Here is a 21090-nt window from a genome sequence, read left to right as displayed (position 1 = left end):
TTTTGGCCCTGGGAGATGGGGTCCGTGGGGTCTCTTAGCGCTCTGGGGGGGAGAGCATGTGCCTCCCTCCCCTATAATTTGTGTTTGGCCCTGAGGGGTTGTTGTCCCCAGGGCCCATTTGGGCTCGAATGGGGGGGGGGGCTACATGCCCCTCCCTTATAAAAATATGTTTGACCCTGGGGGATGGGATCCTTGGGGGCCTCTTAAGGCTTGTGGAGGGGGGCTACATCCCCTCTCCCCTAGTAATAAGACTTTGGACCCGAGGATGAGGTCCCCGAGTCCCAGATGGGTATGAGGAGAGGTGCCAAGCACCCTCTCCCCTTAAAGATGTGTTTTCGGCCCAGAGGGACAGAGTCCGCAGGGCCTTTTAAGGCTCAGGTGGGAGGGTCCATTCATCCTCTCCCCTGTAATTTCTGGATGGACCAGGGGTGGGGTTCCTGGGGCCCATTGGGTTAAGGGAGGGTGGCCATGTGCCCCCTCTTCTAATATAAATATGTTTGGCCCCGGGGCATGGGGTCCCTGGGGCCTCTTAAAGCTCAGGGAGGGAGGCTACATGTGCCTCCCCCCCTTTAATTAGTGTATAGCCCCAGTGAATTGGGCCCCCAGGGATCATTTGGGCACGAGATGTGGGGCAGTGTGCACCCTTCCCTACTATAAATGTTTTTGGCCCGATAGGCCAATAGTGATTTGTGAATGGGAGGCTGCATGACCCACTCCCCCAGCAGGTATCAGCTGCCTGTAGGGTATTGGTCGCAGGGCCAACCCTACGCTGCACAGCTGAAGGCTATGCATGGCTGCGGTTGGCTGCATGCAGAGTGTCATTTGCAGGGCCTTACCACAGGCCAGACCCTGCGGCCAATCACAGGCCGTGAGCGGCATTGGCTTGCTTTCCTGTGAGCAGTTGGCTGCAGGGCCTGGCCGCAGCAAGGGGGTAGCTTTACGTATGGTAATATAATATTACTCGACGCTAAAAAACACCCTAGAAATTCACTGAAATAATCAATGCTTAAAGTAGCACTACAGTTAAGAAATATAATTTTATAATAATTTGCACATAAAAAGCGTAGCAATTCAGTGAAAAAAACAAAGAATAAAGTGATGCTATAGTTAGGTGTGATTTTGTTTTTTAAAAAACGTTAGAAATTCACTAAGAAAACCAAAGGTTACAGTGATGTCATAGTTAGGTGAAAATTTCAGTGCCAACATAACTTTTTGAGTTCTGTAATATGTGAGGTCATAAGAAGAGCTCGGCGGAGGCGCAAGTTATTGTTAGCACTGCTAACTTTAACTGGTGAATTTCTGTGTTAAAAAAGTTACGTTACCGCTGACATTTTCACCTAGCTATTATGTCATTTTAATTTTTGATTTTTTCAGTGAATGTATATGTATATATTCCCCAGTGGAGGTTGCCAGTGGTAGTTTGATCAGATTTTCCATATGAAATGCCTTTTTTGTTTTGCTAATAACTACGGCGTAGTTTGACAAATCTTCATGTAACTTACCAAAAAGATTCTTTTTGACTTGTTTCTTCATGGAAAGTTTTGGAATGATCCAGTAAGGGGGGACTGAGAAAAAGGCAGGGTCCCAAAACACAAAATCCCCATTTACCATAGACTTTTTAAAGAATCCCTACCACAAAAACTGCTGAACAGAATAACATCAAATTTAGCGGGATGCTAGATCTTGGTCTAGAAAGCGCGATGTTTATGATTTGGTATATGTTATGTTATTGCAGTTTATAATGCATGCAGCTACCAAGAAGAGTGTCCCGGCACGATCCAAGAGCGATAAAGAAGTGACAGTTAATTAAACAGAAAGGTTTTGACCTGTTTTTTGAAGCAGCTGTGATCCTGAATGCTATGCACAGCCGATGGAAACGCGTTCCAAGCCGTGGCGGCCCTAAAAGCCAGAGAGCGGCCACCCATTCTTTGGAGGGATCTGGGCAAGAAGTTGGGAGGCTGACCACAATTGTCTAGCTGGAGTATAGAACCTAAAGCGCTTCCTAAGATAGACTGGGCCGGAAGCGTACAGAGCATGGTGCGCCAAGATCAAAGCTTTAAACTTAACACGTTCGGTGACCAGCAACCAGTGAAGAATGTGCAGGTGTTGTCTAACGCTGCATCTGATTGGGATCTTAAAAAGAAGCCTGGCTGCCGCATTCTGGATTACCTGCAGTTTATTGAGGATGTAGCCCGGTAGACCAATGTACAGAGCACTGGTGTAGTCAATACGTGACAGTAACAGAGCCCGAGTAACCGTTTCTTTGGCAGCCCTGGGAAGAAGCGGGGGAATTTCTTAAGGGATTTAAGTATCCCGAAACAATTCCCCACAAGCTTCTTATTCTGGAAAGAGAAAAACAAATTCTCCTCAAACCAAACTCCCAAATTCTTCACAGGGTGAGCCGGGGAGGAGGACAAAGGATATTCTAGCGGCCAGAGTAGTTCTCAAAATTGTGGGGGTACTTCCCATAGAGGAGGAGCTCCGATTTGTCTTCATTGCACGTATAAATCCGTTCAGTAGTTTTTGAAATATTAAGGTACAAATATATTTGTAGAACTGGGTGGTTGCGTCTGAGGGACTCTTGAATGAGCCCCTCAAACACAATTTAAAAAATAGAGTATTCTGATTGGTTCAGGGGGCTTTTTTCCCTTGGGCCAACTCACTCGCATGGGAGTAATGCTTCCGCAGGAGCGAGCGCTCTGATTGGCTGCCTGCAACAAGAGGCAAAATGTTGCAGGCAGCAATTCAAGGACTCAGGGACCTAGGGGCATATGTATCAACATCACCATTTGCGATTCTCAAATAGCGATTTTTAAAGAATCGCTATTTGAGAATTGGAAATCGGGAAGTATTTAAAAAATTGCAAACTTTTAGCGATTTCTTAAAATTCCTTAATTGCGATTAGCAAATTGCGAAATCGCAATTAAGGAATACCTGCACATTCATTTCTATGGGCCAGGAGACCCATAGGAATGAATGGGAAGTAATTCTCAAATAGCGAATCGCAATTTGCTAATCGCAATTTGAGAATAATTTCAAAGGTGCAAGGGTGTCATGATGACACCCTGATGCACCCCTGAAATTAGCATGTGTGTGCATATGGCGCACATACATGCCCTAAGGGCATGTATGAGCGCCACGTGGCACTTTGTAAAATTCAAAAAAGTGCTTTTTGAAAGGAAATCGCAAATTACCACCAACTGGAAGTTGGTGGTAATTTGCGATTTCTTAAGGATAATTCGCACAACTTGGGTGCTTTTTACATATCATTTAAGAAATCACAATTTGCGATTTCTTAAATGCTTACGCAAAATTAAGAAATCGCTAAATTAGCAATTCCTTAATTTTGCGATGGGATTTGGCTCATACATCCCGATTACCGATTTTTTAATCGCAAACGCTGTTATTTTGCGAATCGCAGCGTTTGCGATTAAAAAATCGTTTGATACATATGCCCCCTGGTCCTGTAAGGCACAGCTAATTATCCTACATATTACATCACTCATGACATGTTCCATAACATTATTGATGAAATTACTGCAACATTTAAAATTACATCATTGATGACAAGACTGTGCATGGTGAGGGCGTGAGTTATAATTACTTTAGGGGAAGAGTGACAGTTACTAGAGAGAACTATAACTGATTAATGTAAGTGTTTTTTCAGTTTAAAACATTATGTTGTCACTGAATTTTTCACCTTACTATAACTAATCCGGGGGAAAACTTATTATATTGAACAATGTGTGTAATGAAGATTTCCCATATATCTGTGGTTGATTATTAATGTGAACTAGACTTCCCGTGAAGTGTACATAACACATGTTTCTACACCTAAGAGGGTTGTATCTGTGATGGCATTACTAATCCTACATGTTATGTTAACCTGTTTTGTACTTACTTTTAGGCCTCTAATTCCATACTAGTTATGACATAATGGTGTATTCACTGAATGATAATATACATTTTTTATTTACTTAACACAGCAATTGACCAAAATGCATGTCTTTCAAAGTAAATACCCCTTGAACGAATGCTTCAAAACTATTACTAGGTGCAAATGGTATGCACTCAATGCCACACACTAACATCATTAAGAGGGGGAAACCACTGCAGTAAACCAGCTACACTTGATTTGCCCCCAGTGCTTCACACAGCCATGGATTCAGAGAGTGCGCCATCATCTTCAGTATAAAATGACGTCTGAGTTTAATACAATAAAGGAGTACAACAAGCCATCCTTTTCTAATTAATATTTTAATTTTTCATAATGTAGGAGAACATAATCACAAGAGCACAATACACAGTCCCCCGGAGCCGGATGCATGTTTGTCAGACATTGTTTTTCAAAATTCAGTAACACATCAATACTGACCTACTTCTGACCTCCCTCTCTGAGGAGAAAGGAAGCCTTTTAATTAGGTAAAGAGCAACACTTACGAAGGTTTAGATTTGCTCTAAATGAGACTGTGCATTCACAATCCTATTCAAATAAATGTATATAAATGTACATTTACAACCATAAATACTCTATTTGCGCCTGCCAGAAATTAACATAGGGATTCTGGATGGGCATAAATACATTTACTACAATTAATTTCTCAATCGCAAGAGACCCAAAATCATAAAATCCACTCAGTGAGTAGGAAGTGGCAATTCCAAAGTCTGTTCTTTCTTGGAAGTCTGAGAATGCTCACAAGCATATATATTTGTTTGCATTCCCAAACTTCGATCTGACCACTTGCCACCCTGGAAAGGGACAGAATTTTAATCCACCTAAAGGGCTTTAAGGATGGGATGGGAAAAGGACCACCACAAGATTTGCTGGGGGTGGAGGGTTAGAGCTTTCACTAGGGGGAAACTATTTGCCTGTGGAAATAAATATTGCGCATTTGCACAGGACACTGTCTTCAGTCTGGCAAGAATGCTATGCAGAATTACGCTAAAAAAATGACTCTGTGGGGCATATTACAACAAAATCCCAACCGTATGACTAAAGATCCACGTGCCGCACATCTTTCCAAGCCTACTACTCTGAAATTTGGTCAGTAGCAAAAAGTAGTAAACCTGCACCCATATCGTGACATACTTTTACTACTACTACTAGGTGTACTACTTTCTTTGTGAATAAGGCCCACTCGGTATTCTGTCATTTTGTAAACAACTTCTTTAATTTCAGCCAAAGTGGTCAAGACCCAAGCCATGTGAATAGGTAACTAAAACTTCCACTTTCAGTGTCACAATGGGATCTTACATTAAGTACCTGTGAGAGTTTACGCTATCCAGAATTATAGAGTGGTAATCTTACCTGGAACTGGTAATGAGTTTGGGTCAAAGGCGTTGGCTGTAATTGTAAAAATAAATATTTAGTTCTGCATATTTTCAAAGATTGCTGTGACATGAAAAATATATTTTTGGTTGTGAATTAACCGTACATGCTGATCCCTTATCAAACATATTGCAATAAAATCAAAGCCTCCACCGAAACTGAAGAAGAAACTCATAATCTTATATTTATGTCTTTTTACACATTTTTTATATCTAACATGAATTGAATGCAGGTAATAAATGTCCACTATACATCGTGAGGTTGTTACACTGCAAATTCTACCTAGAGTGTCTGCCAGTCTATCGCAGTGTTACAAAGCATGGGAGACCTATATTATGTCTTCTATGTAGCATCCATGAAAACTATCTCTCATGTCATTCAGTACATTTTTAAAATCATTTTATGATAACATATTTAATGTTGGCTACTGAGATAGCAATACATTTACACACAGACATACTTGAAATTATGATATATATATTGTATTTTTCTCTTCTAAGACCTGTTCTTTTAATCATAAGTTGACACTGAACACATGAATAATTTTGTTTTGTTACATATTTCATTCCTTGCTTAACAATTTATTGTTGAAATACCGTCACAAAAATACTCGAGCACGCCCAAAAGCCTCACCTATGCATTATTTAACCCCTTCAGTGCCCATGACGAGATAGTCTCGTCATGGAGCGCGGTTGCGCTGTGCCCATGACGAGACTATCTCGTCATGAACCCCGCCCGCTAATTCAACGCCCGGCACAGGGCGGGGAAAGGGCGGGGCACACAAGGGGTTAACTATATGAAAGTGTACAGTGGAAAGTTGAGCGAGCGGCCAAGGAGAGTTCAGCTGGGATGAACACCGCTCCAGTGGCGTTAAGAAAGAAATCTCAAAACAGTGTTTCCCAAACCATGGATCGAACCCACTGGAGGGTTGCGGGTAGGGGTGGGCGGAACTTGCGTAATCGCGTTACGCAAATCTCTGCGAAACGGTAAAAAATCTCTGCGAACACGCAGAAATTCCGCGAACACGCGGAATTGCTTGCTCGCGATGCTTTTTTCCTGTTCACAATTGCTGTTTGCGTGCTCGGGGAGAAATATCTCGCGAACACACATTTTGAGAACACGAACAAGCAAAAAATTTCGCAAAATAGCGGAAAGTAGAATTTTGGCCAATTTCGCAGTCTCCGTGGAACGCGAAATTACCCAAATTCCACGGGCGGAACGGAATTTACCGCCCAGGCCTAGTTGCGGGCTAATTTTGGTGGGTCACGAAAGTCCTGGTCTATGTGTAAGTAATGTTTAAAATAATTAGGCCTGTTTTCTCACCAGTGCAAAGGTGATTTACAATGTCCCTAAGTCCAGTTTTATACCAAACCATGCAAGTATTCTCAAACAAGACTCCGGACGAACCTTTCAGTATTTGTTGCTGCTGTGTTTTTTACTTCCCAAAGCCACTTCAACAGAGAATTTGCTCACTATATGTGATCCTACACAACCATCCCACTTCTGTATCTTTCACACATAAATTGATATATAAGGGCGGGGCCAGAGCTGGCAACTTTGGATCTGGGGAACCAGGTTCAACTGCTAGCATTGGCTCAATATGCTTTGAATCTGGGTAAATCACGTAATCTCCTGTGCTTATAATAAAATGAATCTGACCTTGTGTAATGTAATCTTGTGCTCATGTAATGTTCTCCAATGCATATGGAGTTCAAAATTCCCCACTGGGCTTTGTTTCAAAACAAAAATGGATATGAGACCTTACCCCATACTCGGCTGTTGAAGGGGTTTCTCCAATTTGCTAAAATCACTGCTATCAGCACCACGATTTTTCTGAAGCCATATGATTTTAGCATACAGGTGCCACATTCTAGCACCTTACTCTGAAAAGTGTTCCAGCTCAATACTCCAGAGCAGATCACCATCTGCCATTTTATGGGTAGATCAATATCTTGATCACACTCGGATATCAAAGGGCGTGGTCAATATTGTGATATTTACAAACAATTGCTCATGTCCATTATAGCTAGGTGGATTGCAAAAGTTTACCGTTCCAAAAATTGGATCATATTTCTGAAATGTTTCTAAAGCCCTGTCCTAAAAATGTAGTTTGACACAGAATAAATAGAGTTATCAGAAGTAGGGTAGCATCACCAGGAGGACACAGGAGCCAGATTCCTATGGAGCCAGACTCCTATGGTTATTCACTATCAATTAAGAAGGAAGGTTCAGCTCCAGATGAATAAAAATGTGAACATTTCTATAAGTCAGCCATACTGAGTTTTCAGACATATTTCTCTAGCTACCTGCTGCCTTGATTAATATGGACTAATACATATAGCTGGAAGAAGCTCTAGATATCAGTCAATTATCTCTGAAGATGTATGTTGAACAATAGTGGCGAAGTGTGCAAGCATTTCAAGTCATTATTTTCAAACCTTTTAATGTAAAAAGCTTCAGTGTTAATGAAATAAGAATTTAATGGCCTCAACAGGCAACAAACTGTGGAGGGGACTTGCTATCCCAAAGTGCTTTGTACAGCCCACGAGAGGAGGGGCTTCACCTGCTTTTCCCTGTGCCGCCATTTTGCACATAAGGTGGCTTTGTGCCTCCTGTGGTGCGGGGGTCAGCAGGCAACGAACTGTGGAGGGGACTCGCTATCCCAAAGTGCTTTCTACAGCCCAGGAGAGGGGAGGCTTCCACCTGCTTTTCTTGGTGCCACCATCACATGCATAAAACACCTAGGTGCCTCCAGCAGTGCAGGACCCACCCGGGTGCATGCCCGGGCGAAGACCAGGCCAAGAGAGGGCGTGTTCGCGTCTGGATGAGGCTGGGTTGGGCCCTGGCTCTGGGCTTTTGATCTCTGGTTTGGACCCAGCGGCTGATTTCTTGTGAATAGTCGCTTTCATCCATCAAGGTTGGTGTTTACAATTTCCTACACTCAGTTTACCCCTCTGTGGGAAGTAGACATTGTAACGTGAATTATATCTGCCTGCACCTGGTTGCCTACCTTGACCAATGGGGAAGAAGAGTCTTGCTGGGAACAAGAGAGGGGATAAAGGGTTACGTCCTACTCCCTCTATTTCCCCCTAACTTACTTTGGCAATGGGTTTAATTTCTACTGAACTGAATCTGGTGGAAGATCGCATTGTGGCAGTGCAGAAGTTGATCACCGACCCATCTTCACTGCCCAAGGTACAACCTGGGGTGTCTGTCACAGAACTTGATTCCCAACTTTATCACCCAAACGGATGTATTACTATCTAACCCAAAAGTGCTTAGATTGAATAGGGGCAAATCTAAAATCCCTTGTGCAGAGCATAATGATATGAGGGTCATTACCCCCAGCCCTTCTAGCCCCGCTATATCAAACTTTAATAAACCACCACTCTCTAAAAGGAAGTCGGATGAAGGAAATACAACTAGGCCGCCTCAGATAGATCGGGCATCTTTTGGTCTTTCCGACACAGGAATCTCTTGGCCCTATACAGCTAGCAGCAAATGCCCTTATCACTATGGATAATATCTGTGCAGCGTTTCAAACAAGTTGCCAACCTTTTGTTGCAAGTGCGGAGGACATGTTGAAATCATTTTGGCAAGATAGGTTGGGCCAGATAAAAACACTGACTGATAAAATTCACTCTCTGACCGAGACACTCAATAGAGTCTTACCAGGTGAGAAAGGGGGACATTGTGTAGCCATTTTACAGACCCATGGTAAGGTCAACAATTATCCAGCCTTTCAGAAATTGACTGATGGTATAGGCTAATAAGTTAATAGAGTCACGTCAGAAATTGAGAAACGAGGACTGATTATGTTTTATTCAAGACTCTGATATAATATGCTGTCAATAGACTTGGGCTACTGATTCTATCCATGTTGAGGGTTTTAAAACCTATTTTTCCCCTGCTACCCTGTCAGCTGCTGGAGAGGGGAAAGAGGGCTTGGTTGTTCTTCTTTCTATTGTCATCAGGAATCTGAGGGACAAGGTTTTGGTTTCCCGACCTTGTTATCAGATTTTGCAGTTGTCACAGTCAAACTCAATGTAATATTAATACATTTTTATTTTAATTTTTTACGGCGCAACCAGTAGGTATTATAGGAGAGTTGGAAAAAATTCTAGTGGAATTAATGTATAGCAAAAGGAACCATGTATTGCTTATGTGGGAAAGTGATTTTAATGTTGTTAAATGCATCCATTGTGGTAACCATATCTGTGGATGGACAACGTGAAAATGACAGCCACTTTATCAGCGGCGGCACCTCCGCTAAGGCGGAGGAGCGTCGCTAAACAAGAAAAATAAAATGATAATAACAGCATGTTATTATCATTTTATTTTTCCGTCCTGGCCGTGTAGGTGCGGAGCGAGTGGGCTGGGCTGCCCACAGAGCAAGGTGAGGAGTGGTGGGCACTTTCTTAGTGCTTATGATGGTTTGGCCGGCCATCTTGGACCACCCAAACAGTCATGCATACTTAGTATGTTCTCCATCTGGCTGTATTGCACTGCCTGGTTGCAGAACATGCACAGGCTCCCAGTCCCTGCCCTAGTGCCGAACCACAGCACTCAGACAATTCACGATGCCGCTGTCATGCTTGTGACAGCAGCGTTGTGATTGGCTAGGGGAATCTGGGAGCCTATGTGCTTCAAGTTTCCTGCGTCAGACAAAGAAGAGGCAGCCGGCAGGTAAGTGGATCTTTCTTTTTTTTATTCCTTTTTATTTAACCCAACCCCACCCACCACTACTGCCCCATAGCAGCCGCTACTGCACTTTATACATTCAGCATATGGGGAAGCTCTGAACCAGATAGTACTTACTCAGAACTTGTATTTTTCATCAGATACATAAAGTTTAGGCCCTACTAATCTCCCCACATTCGTTGGAAGAGCAGAGGTAGTGTAATAGATTTCTTCTTACTGTTCGGGAGACCTTGCTAATGAATTGGTGAGTTATGAAGGGTATCCTCTACCTTTCAGTAATCATAATCCAATCATTATACATTTTCCATCTCTTTACAATCTAGACCTAAGAGTGAGATCAGGCCCTCTTTACATTACTCAAATTCAAATTTCAAAGCTTTATTCGATTATTAAAAAACAATCATAAAAGCATACATTGTTAAAATACAGAATAAAATACAGAACATGCATCAGATATTACAGTAAACGAAGCAGCTTAAATGGCATCAAGTATGTCGGCCAGACAATCTAATGTTTATAGAAAAACCACGGTTAGAACACCAGGCTTTTCCTATGGGAGACAGCTTTTAATATAAAGGTAGCGGTAAAAAAACAAATGTCCAACATATCAAGTCCAAATAACAATTTCATCGCTTGGGCAGTAGTAAACACAAAGTATTTCTTAAAAACAGGTTTGAGATAGTAAAGACGTAGCTGCAGATAAAAAGGGCAAATAAGCATAAAGTGCAATGTGCTTTGCTTAGTTGAGCCGTCGCAAGGGCAAGGTGTTGGGCTATAAATTTTCATCTGTGGAAAGGCCACCAGGTTATGGGCAATGCCTAATCTCAACCTAGTGAGAACAAACTGGTGAGATTGTTTGGTAATGGCTGTTAAATACATAGGCAAGCCCGAGACAACCGACATGTTAGAGTGGTAAAAAACATGGGTTGACGAGAGGCTACATTGAACACTACGCAGGTTAGATTTGGTCCCTAGAAAAACGTTTTTAAGCTCCTTTTTAGGTATAGTGACAGCGCTCAGGGGCTCATCAAAAATGTCAAGATTAAAAATTTCACTGTAGGAAGATGAAACATAATTTAACCAGGGGATCTTACGGACATTATCCAACCAAAGACAGTCTAAAATAATTTGCCTGGTAAATCCTGTCTCATCCTTGGCCCAAATTGACCTCCAAGCCATAAGAGGTCTCAATCCCGTTAGATCTGTAAGATAATCAAGGCCCACCTCTCTATGACTTAGTTCAGTAGATGCCGAGGAGGGAAGGCAAAGGAGTCTTTTAAGGAACTGGTTCTCTGTAACTTGTAGATCCCTGTGTTTACAGTAGCCCCATAAACCTGAACCGTATAAGGCAATAGATACACATCTATGCCTATAGATGTTTAACATGTCAGGGATGCGACGACTGCCTAATTTGGATGCAAAGCGGAATACTCGAGAGGAGCTTTTGCCCATCGTGGCATTCACATTTAAAATCTCAGGTGCCCAAGTTCCTCTATTATTAAAAGTTATGCCAAGATAACAGAATTTGTCCACTACCTCAATTCTATGATTATTAAAATGAAATGGTTTAGAATGTTTCATCCGTTTGCCGCAGGCCATAATGAAGGTCTTAGAGTTATTTATTTTTAGTTTTCTCCCCTTGATAAAGTCGTAAAAATAATTCATAAGGTTTTGGAGTCCATTCGGAGTACGCGAGAGTAGAACCGTGTCATCTGCATATAGCAGGACCGGGACAGGGTGACCACCAACCTGTGGGGAATCTGCATGTACCCTCTTCAATTCGGACTCCATGGAGTTTATAAAAAGGGAGAAAAGCAACGGGGCCAACACACAGCCTTGCCTTATGCCTGATTTGACCCTGATTTCCCTGGTACATTCCCCGGCCTCACCAAAGCGGATCTGGGCTGATAGCTTATTATAAAGTCTGGCCAGGAAATATGTTATTGCTGGGGGGGCTCCCATTTCCAATATAGTGGACCATAACAAAGTATGATCCACTAGGTCAAAGGCACTTGAGAGGTCAGCGAAACAGAGAAATAAAGAGCCCTGTTTCGCTTTAGTGTATTTCCCGATGATAAAATCGAGATTAATACACTGCTCTGTTGTCCCAAGACCCTTACGGAAGCCATATTGAGATTCAGCTAGAATTTTATTTTCCTCCGCCCATTCCTCCAGTCGCACCAGTAGGACCCTGCTCATAATCTTGAGTGAGGAATCCAGAAGGGAGATAGGGCGGTAGTTCTTAGCCTCTCCTCTATCTCCCTTCTTATAGATCGGTAGAATTGTGGATTCACTCCAGGTGGATGGTGTACTATCCCTAACTGATGCGTTGAACACCTGGGTCAGGAGCGGGCTCCAAAGTGCCGGGTTGGATTTATACAGGTCAACCGGGACCCCATCTGGTCCCGGTGCCTTCCCCCCTTTGCTCTGGCTGATGGCCATTTCCACCTCTTGAAGGGTAATACCCAGGGATAGCTTAGGTTCATACAGGGCGGTAGAAAGGCTAGCACAGTCCTCCCTAGCCGAGTCAAAGATTTCTGTAAAATATAATACCCACTTATCTTCGCTAACCTGTGCTGATAATATAGGGAAATCTTCCTTTACAAGAAAAGGGCTATTGACCGTATTCCAAAAGAGCTTACTGTCACGCAATACTGCTGCTTTAGTCAAATCGTCCCAGGCAAGCTCCCTTAGCTCTTGTTTTCTACGTGTTAGGTGTTTTTGTATAACAGCCTGAGGTATATAATGGCCTCCCTGTCTCTGGGTTGTTTAGAAAGTGCCCGCTTAAGTTCTTGGAGGGATTTGGTACACGCATTATCAAACCAACCGGTAGCTGCCTTCTTAGTTAAGCCTTTGGTAATGGTGAGGGATCTTTTTATGATGGTACCCAATTCCACAAAATCAGCTATAATGCACTGGGGGGGAAGCCTCTGAGTCCAAACATTTGAGTATCGCTACAGACCCCATTGCTACAATTTTATGCTGCAGCTTCTCGGAATTATCCACATGCCATTTGATACGAATACCATTCTGCCTACAGGGGGTTAAGTCTTCTACTATCATACGCTGGATGTTAACCGGAAACCCCCAAATAGAAATCGACATGGTGATGGCATTATGGTCGCTACTTCCAAAATCTACAACAATAGGAACCATACAAAATGGGACAATATGAACAGAAACTAATAAATGGTCAATAACAGAAGCCGAGTTCATTCCTACAAAAGTCGGTACAGGGTTACCCTCATGGTCTGCAGCCGGGGAATGTATCAATAGATCCAGTTTAAGCATAAAGGAGTTGAGGGAGTCGCCATATGGTGAGTGTATAAAATGTGCCCGGTTTTCCCCATTATCCCCGTCGTACCCGCAAACTTTGGTGAAAGAGTGGGGGCAAGTACGAATATTAAAATCCCCTCCCCAGATGATATCAAGAGGTTTATGGATGCCTTTGCAGATGTTTCTCACTGCTACATCCAACTCATCCAAAACTGAGGTATTTGTAGCATCAAACAAATTGTTATAGTGGTTAATCAGCAGGGTTACATGGCCCCTTTTGTGTTCCATGCTTAAAATTTGCGAGTGAAAACCCACAGTCTGGTGCGATTTCACACGAACAGGGAGGTTCACAGAAAGTAGAGTTACTAGCCCCCCTTTAGCCCTGCCCATATTGGACCTTTGTGCCGGGTTGTTATATGACACAAATCCATCAAGGATGATATCAGTTGTTGCCCAGGTCTCTTGTAAACATAAGACATCAAACTGGGAAAGAATTTCGCTCCAGCCCAAGGACGACTTTTGCCGGCTCCAGCCAGCAATATTCCAGCTAGCAAATTTGAAGCCGGGGGTACATGGAGCTAGTTCAATAACCTCCGGTACACTAGTAAATCCCAGTGATGGCCTGATAACAACAGGGGAGGCCGTAGATACAAGAAGGTGGGGTGGGGCAGAGGGGTCAACTCCCTGGGATAGTAAATGTGCAGGGGTAGGAGTGATGGGCATTACGGGGGCTGGATCGATAGATATACTTTTACCCATAACTGCTATTAAACTATTACCAGTAGCAGGGGGGATGCAAAATGGGAAATATAATGTGGATAGTCAGTCTACTCCATCTAAACCGTTAAGACAATTAAATCGGTTAAAATCACAGAAAGGAGTCTCCGGAGACAACAGGGCCGGTCTTGCTTCATACCCACGGAATCTACCCCTCCGCTCAACCCTCGTCAAATTATCTCGGCCTTGATCATGGTGCAAGTAGATAGGGGTAAAGAAAAAAGACACTGGCAGCGTCTGGATGGTGGAATCGAAGGATCTATTAAACCCGGCACATATGTGCGAGACTGTTCTGGGGTCTCTAAAGCTCACCATGATACAGTCCCCGATTATAGTGTTTCTGGTTTTACCCAGCCAAGGTACCCTTCTAACCAAGATGATTTCATTATGAAGGTGGGCCGGGAGGGGTCTATTCCAATTCAGCCATTTAATGACTTTATTTTTAAGAGATTGAAAATTCTCGGCTTCTCCAACTTCTAAGGGAGGAACACCGGCCAGGACTACCATAAAGCGGTTAGCTTCAGGGGGCAGGTCAGGCCTACATGCTTTAGGGAAAATCTTATCGGGGGGTGGGGAAGCTATGTGGCCATTAGTTGTGGCCCCGTTAGTAGTGGTCATAGATTGAACTGGACCTGCAGGTAGCAAAGGGGGAATGTTAGAGTTGCTATTTTGAATCGGGGCTAGATTGCCCGTTGGGGGACGCAAAGGGGGAGCGGCATCATTCACTAAGGGGGGGCCTAGATTACCTAGGTTAGTAAGAGTGATTTGGGGGTTGGAAGAAGTATTGGGCTTGGGGGATCTAGTAGCTAATATAGCAGCAGAGGTTTTCTCAATGTTGGTAAGACGGAGTTCTATGCGTTCCAATTTAGACTCTAAGGGGAATAAAAGGGATTTGAAGAGGGCTCCCAAAGTTTCTAAAGAGAGGTCCAAACTAGGTATGTGTTGAGAAAGACCTGATGTGGGGTTGGTGGTATCATGTTTATGTTTGGCTGTTTTAGATTTGCCACCAGGTTTCGAGTTATACGGCCTTTTACATTTAGTTGCCACCCCTTCAATAACTCCATTTAGTATAGTATCACAAGTGACAACGGAGTCTGAGGGAGTGGGCACATTAGTATCAAGGACCATATCAATTTCTGGGAGAATTTCGTTAACCAAAATATCCAGATCAAGTGACGCCAAGTTGGTCACAGTAGATGTTGAGAAAGGGCCCATCGCAGAATTGTTAGTAGACTCTGTAGGTCGTTCGGGGGTTTTAGCATTAGCCAAAGTACCAAGGGAAGATCTTTTGAAGGACGATAATTCCTTTGATAAACGCTTCTCAAGAACGTTTATTTCAGTGTCAATGAGGGTATTAGCTCTAATCAAAAATTTCTCCATACCTCCAGAAATGGCCGCTCCAGCTAGGGATGACTTGCTCCTGGTTTCACGACAAGACATCTCCCCATGCTAGAGATAGCAAAATGTAGCAAAATGTAGCAGCAGAAGCAAGAGGGGGGGCCCGGACCGGACAAGATCGGTCACGAACGGGCACAAACAGGCCCGCCCTTGGCCCGGGCTTCGCCCGGCGACGCTCCCGCACAGCGGGACGCTGTATCCAATAAGTAGGGAGGATTACGGGCTGTGGGCGGAGCAACAGGGAGAGCGGACCAGGTGATGTCTCTAGGTCAGGCAGGGGCTCCTGGGAGATGGAGTCCCTGCAACGCTCACAGCCCTGATGCAAGCTTCCTGTAGGAGCCCACGGAACTCGGCTCCTTCTAGCCGTCCAAAGTGCCTCTGCCCCAGATCACAAAGCAGCACCCGCAGAGCGGGTGCTGCGAGGTCGGCAGGAAAGATGCAGGGAAATACAGCCACAGCCTCACAGGACCAAGTCTTCCAAGAAACACATTACTCTGTTAACAAGGGTGTCCGCATGAAATGGGAAAACATTGGCCCGAATAACTTTTTCAAAGATTTTTGAGGACATAATTTGTTGCCTCTCTCCTAACATTGATACCAATAACATTTGAAACAGCTTTATAACAATCTGTGGAATGATTTCCCAAATGTTAAACAGAAGCAAAAAATCTAAAGATTGTCCATCCCATTCATAGTTTAACTCGAACTGCTAAGCCAGGGCCTCCCTGACCTGGACCATAAGCAACCCAGAATCGGTCTTGCCCTAGTTATGGGTTCAGCAGCAGGGTATAGCTTGGTTCTAGTGACACAGTGTGCCCTGACTGGACTGTTCCCATTGAGGGCAGGGTCATGGCTGATTTGCATATGGCTGGGTTCAAACTGGAATGGCATGGGGAGCAAAAAAATGATGGATTTAGGCCTAGATCTCCGTACTAGGATGAATGTATGACATTTTACTGTATTCTGCCCATCAATTGTTCTTTATGCATTTGTCACCTCGAGTGAGACGGGTATGCCCAGACGTGGTTTCCGTGCTCTCCATGACACTGGAGTCAAGATATCCTGGCTGATGAGGGGTGAAACCCCGCAACCGGTCCTAGGATGCTTATTTCCAGTCCAGGGAGGACCTGGCCTGGCAGTTCGGGCTGGACTGTTCCCATTGGGCGCAGGGTCAAGACTGATTTGCAAATGGCTGGGTTCAAACTGGAATGGCATGAGGAGCACAAAAACTATGGAATTTGGCCCAGATCTCTGTACTGGGCTGAATGTTTGACATTGTTCTGCATTCTGTCCATCAATTGTTCTCTTTGCAGGACCCACGTCTGGGCATACCAGTCCCACTTATGGTGACATAATTAGTATACAAGTGATGGATGGAATGCTTTAATTAATCGCAGCCACTAGTAATCACTCTGGGCCGCATTCAAATCCAATGTTATGTTTCACATTATGCCACCTCAGTTTGGCTGGGATTAATTCAAGCAACCTATCCATCACTGTTTTGTTTACTTATAGTGTCGCCATAAGTGGGACGAGTATGCCCAAACATGGGCCCTGTGCACACTGTGTCACTGGAACCAAGCTGCACCGATCTGATAAGCCCATAACTAGGTTCCGGTTCAGGGAGGACGTGGCCTGGTAGTTCAGGCTGGATCAATTCCTATTGGGGCAGGGTCAAGACTGATTTACATATAGCTGAGTCCAAACTGAGGTGACATGGTGTGCAAAATAACAATGGACTGGGATGTAATCCCGAGTGATTACCAGTGGCTAAAATGTATTCAAGCATACCATCCATCACTGTTTTGTAAACTTATTGTGACATACAGTTGGGTAAGCTTTGTGGAGACATCATGCTACCTCTGTGGTACAAGATATATTCCCGAATTGGGAAATGGGGTGTGGCGCTGGTTAGCTTTCTAAATTGAAGCTTACCAACACAATATTCTCGCCACTCTTCTCAAATTACTCTTTGCTCAGCAAACATACACTCTACACTCAAATAGAATTTGTGATTCCCCCTTGGACAATGAAATTATAAAAAAAAGTGATTAAGATTCATCCATCCTTTTCTGGACCTATCAAACTAGCATCCCTGTTTCCATAAGGAAATATTCTGAGGATTCCTTCCCAGCATTCCTGAACCAGCTACACCCCTACAGGAAACGTTTCTTTATTTAGTGGTCTATTCAGCTAAACCCCAGTTCATGAGTAAAATAATAAGAAAAACGGAAAGGCTATAAACCTTATATTCAATTAGGTTCAATCAGTAACCACAATGTCACAATGTCTAAGACTAAGGCAGTTATTAATCAAACGTCTCCTGTAACTGAATCTGGAAGGTAGAAGTTAAAACTTTAGAAATTGCAAAACAATAAAAGGAAAAATCAAAGGAATAACAGAGTGCGAGAGCCTCTCTTGTAGCTCTCACATTAAAAGCCCTAAACATTAGAGAACGCCATTATTGGGACACACTGACTAATTTCAGCACCATCATCTTGGCATAGACAAGTTCCAGATGTACATAAGGCAATGCTCCAACTTCTGGCACATCATCTATTGGGAGAACGTCCAGTCTAAATCTATGCTAAAGTGATTGAGTGTGAAGGGGATATGCAGCGGCTGGATAGGGCTGAGAGAACAGTAATACCTTTAAGCTTTGATAAAAGAAACTCCAGCTTCTGAAATGAATCCATTCACTGAACCGTAACTGAACAGATTGTCAGTCACTGGCATCTATGCATATACGGTGAAGGTTGCGAGAAACCTAGGCGTACAGATTGACTCCGCACTCACCTTCCAGCCACATGCAGTGATGGTAGCAGGGACCTGCTTCAGCCTCATAAAATCCTTGATTTTTTTTTTCAATTTTCTTCCACTCGCTGCAAGGAAATCAGTAGCAGTCACCTTGATCCTCTGGCAACTAGACTACTGCAACAGCCTCCTAGCAGGAGCCAATAAACAAACATTAAAAAGACTCCAGGTAGTCCAACATGCAGCGGCTCGTTTGGTTTTAAAACTACCACGAAGGTCCTTCGCATCTGCAGCCCTAAAAACCCTTAATTGGCTCCCACTACATAAGAGAATACTCTTTAAGATTCTCCTAATCACCTTTAGTGCCTCACTCAAACTGGGGCCAAAATACCTCTCATCAAGATTCACCCTCTACATTACAACCAGAACCCGCAGGTACCAGACCTTGGAAGCTATTGCCAATGCATCTGAGAATGTTTAAATCAGAAATACAATATAAGAAAGCACTAAAAACTTGGATTTTCGGATCTTCAGGTGAATCAATCAAAACATTTGTAGAGCGCGCCACTCACCCGTGAGGGTGGGGGGGTAGGAAAGGGGGCAGCTACTGGTTGAACAGCCAGGTCTTGAGGCGTCTCCTGAAGGTCAGCAGGTCCTGGGTCTTACGTAGATGGGCAGGGAGGGTATTCCATATCTTTGCGGCGAGGTGAGAGAAGGATCTGCCGCCGGTGGTCGTTCGGTGGATGCGTGGGATGCTGGCGAGGGCGAGGTTGGCGGAGAGCAGCTGGCGATTCGGGGTGTAGAAGGACAGTCGTTCGTTGAGGTATGCTGGTCGGGCGTTGTGGAGTGCTTTGTGTGTGTAGGTTAGGAGTTTGAATGTGATCCTCCTGTTGACCTGGAGCCAATGCAGGTCTCGTAGGTGGGTGGTGATGTGGTTGTGGCAGGGGAGTCGGAGTATGAGGCGTGCGGAGGAGTTCTGTATGCGCTGGAGCCTCTTCTGGAGTGTAGCCGTGGTTCCTGCCTAGAGGGCGTTGCCGTTGTCCTGCCTGCTGCTGACGAGTGCCTGGGTGACCGTTCTCCTGGTTTCAGTGGGGATCCATCTGTAGATATTGCGAAGCATTCAGAGGGTGTTGAAGCAGGAGGAGGAGACGGCATTGACTTGCTGGGTCATGGCGAGCGTTGAGTCCAGGATGAACCCCAGATTGCGTGCGTTGTTTGTGGGTGTCGGTGCAGCTCCCAGCGCGGTTGGCCACCAAGAGTCGTCCCATGTGGAGGGGGTGGAGCCAAGAATGAGGACCTCCGTCTTGTCCAAGTTCAGTTTCAGGCGGCTGGTCTTCATCCATTCTGCGACGGCCTTCATTCCCACGTGGAGGTTGGATTTGGCGATGGCCGGTTCTTTGGTGAGGGAGAGGATCAGCTGCATTTCGTCGGCGTACGAGACGATGTTGAGGAACGATGAACTCTGTCTTTCACTCATTTAAGTACACCAGACTTTCTTCTCACCTCCATGCCAGCGCCAGGATGCTCCTTTCGGAGTGGCAGGAAGGGCTTTATAAATACCGCATTTCATTTCATTTGCTGGGAGAGCCACATACCATGGAGATAAAGATGATAACACAGGCACTGTGTATGTCTGAACCATCAGAGTGATGCAATGCCCTCCCTAGAGAAGAGGTCTCTGACAGCAGCTCTAAAACCTGCCCCATCAGGATTAGTCCAGAACACCAGAGGTCTTCAATGCACTCAGTGAGAGACACCTAAGATACATAGCGCTCTATGTACACCAGAGGTCTTCAATGCACTCAGTGAGAGACACCTAAGATACATAGCTCTCTATGTAATGGGAAGGCAAAAGTGCCTCGAGAAAGGGACATACGAGATTTTACAAATTACACACTGCATTCTTGGACCAATGTAGCAATGCTCTGAAACAAGATTTCAACTCAGATGAGGCTCTAATCACAGCCCTTCCAGTCCCCACAATGATCAATCTTTCCTATCTATAAAAACAACATAAGAGCACGCCAGGTGTGTAAGATGTGAAAACAAGACCTTGGAACACATAAATATTGGATCAATCTGGGTCAATCTACTGCCATAGCCTCATCAGTGCAGTTTGACCCTATCCACAACATCTGCATGCACTATTAATAACTCCCTCCATCATGAACATATAGCTCACCTGTCTCTCTAATAATGGTTGACGGGCTGTCTATTGCTCTTCAAAAAAGATTCACTAGTTGAGAAACCTTTGCAACATTTCTCAATGCTCAACCTTTATTCCCATAAATACTGAACTTCCCATTCTTACTCTGCCCTGCTGTCACAGTTCATAACCACATGACCTACATAACTCTTGCTAAATCGTCTTGTGCACCCTCTAAAGTGAAAGCCCTCAAACTAACGAAACTCTTGCGCTTATCTCCAAAGCTCTGCTGAGCGTAATTGCGCTTTCCAGTCACTCAGTTGAGGCACTTACCCCTTCATGCTTCAAATCAGCCAGAGTTCTACGAATAAAAACTTGCTGTTGACGTCCTCTTACCTTCTAACTACTGTCCAGTGTCCCAACTCCTTTCTTCTAGAAAATTCTCTAACACTTGCCATATTTACTAATGGTTCATGCAACACAATGCAGCAAGGCAAGTTGCTGCAGTGCATGGACAGGAGAGAGCTGAATAGCAATACATTTCCAAAATATGGCGCTATTCACGTTGCTCTAAGTGTTGGCGCACTTGTGTCTGCCTAGCTCTAACACAGACACATCTTCACCATAGTCCAAGGGTGCCAGCATTACAGGCAGGATTATTTTTGTGCAAGAAGGTATACCTTCCTGCACAAAAACTATTCTTGGAGGT

The 21090-nt window shown here is 44.1% G+C and overlaps 1 protein-coding gene across 1 annotated transcript in view; it reads right to left on the bottom strand.

Annotated features, from left to right (window-relative positions):
• The window catches only part of SSC4D (scavenger receptor cysteine rich family member with 4 domains), a 451954-nt gene that overhangs the window by 217876 nt on the left and 212988 nt on the right, over positions 1-21090 (bottom strand). The window contains exon 3 of the mRNA XM_085649606.1: positions 5309-5344. Coding sequence (XP_085505732.1) covers positions 5309-5344 — 36 coding nt within the window. The remainder of the gene's footprint in view (positions 1-5308; positions 5345-21090) is intronic.

The sequence above is a fragment of the Triturus cristatus genome, chromosome 3_2, assembly GCF_964204655.1.
Source record: "Triturus cristatus chromosome 3_2, aTriCri1.1, whole genome shotgun sequence".
In the NCBI taxonomy this organism is placed as follows: Eukaryota; Metazoa; Chordata; class Amphibia; order Caudata; family Salamandridae; genus Triturus; species Triturus cristatus.
The sequence above is the reverse complement of the archived record's forward strand: the minus strand, read 5'-3'. Positions and strand labels throughout refer to the sequence as shown.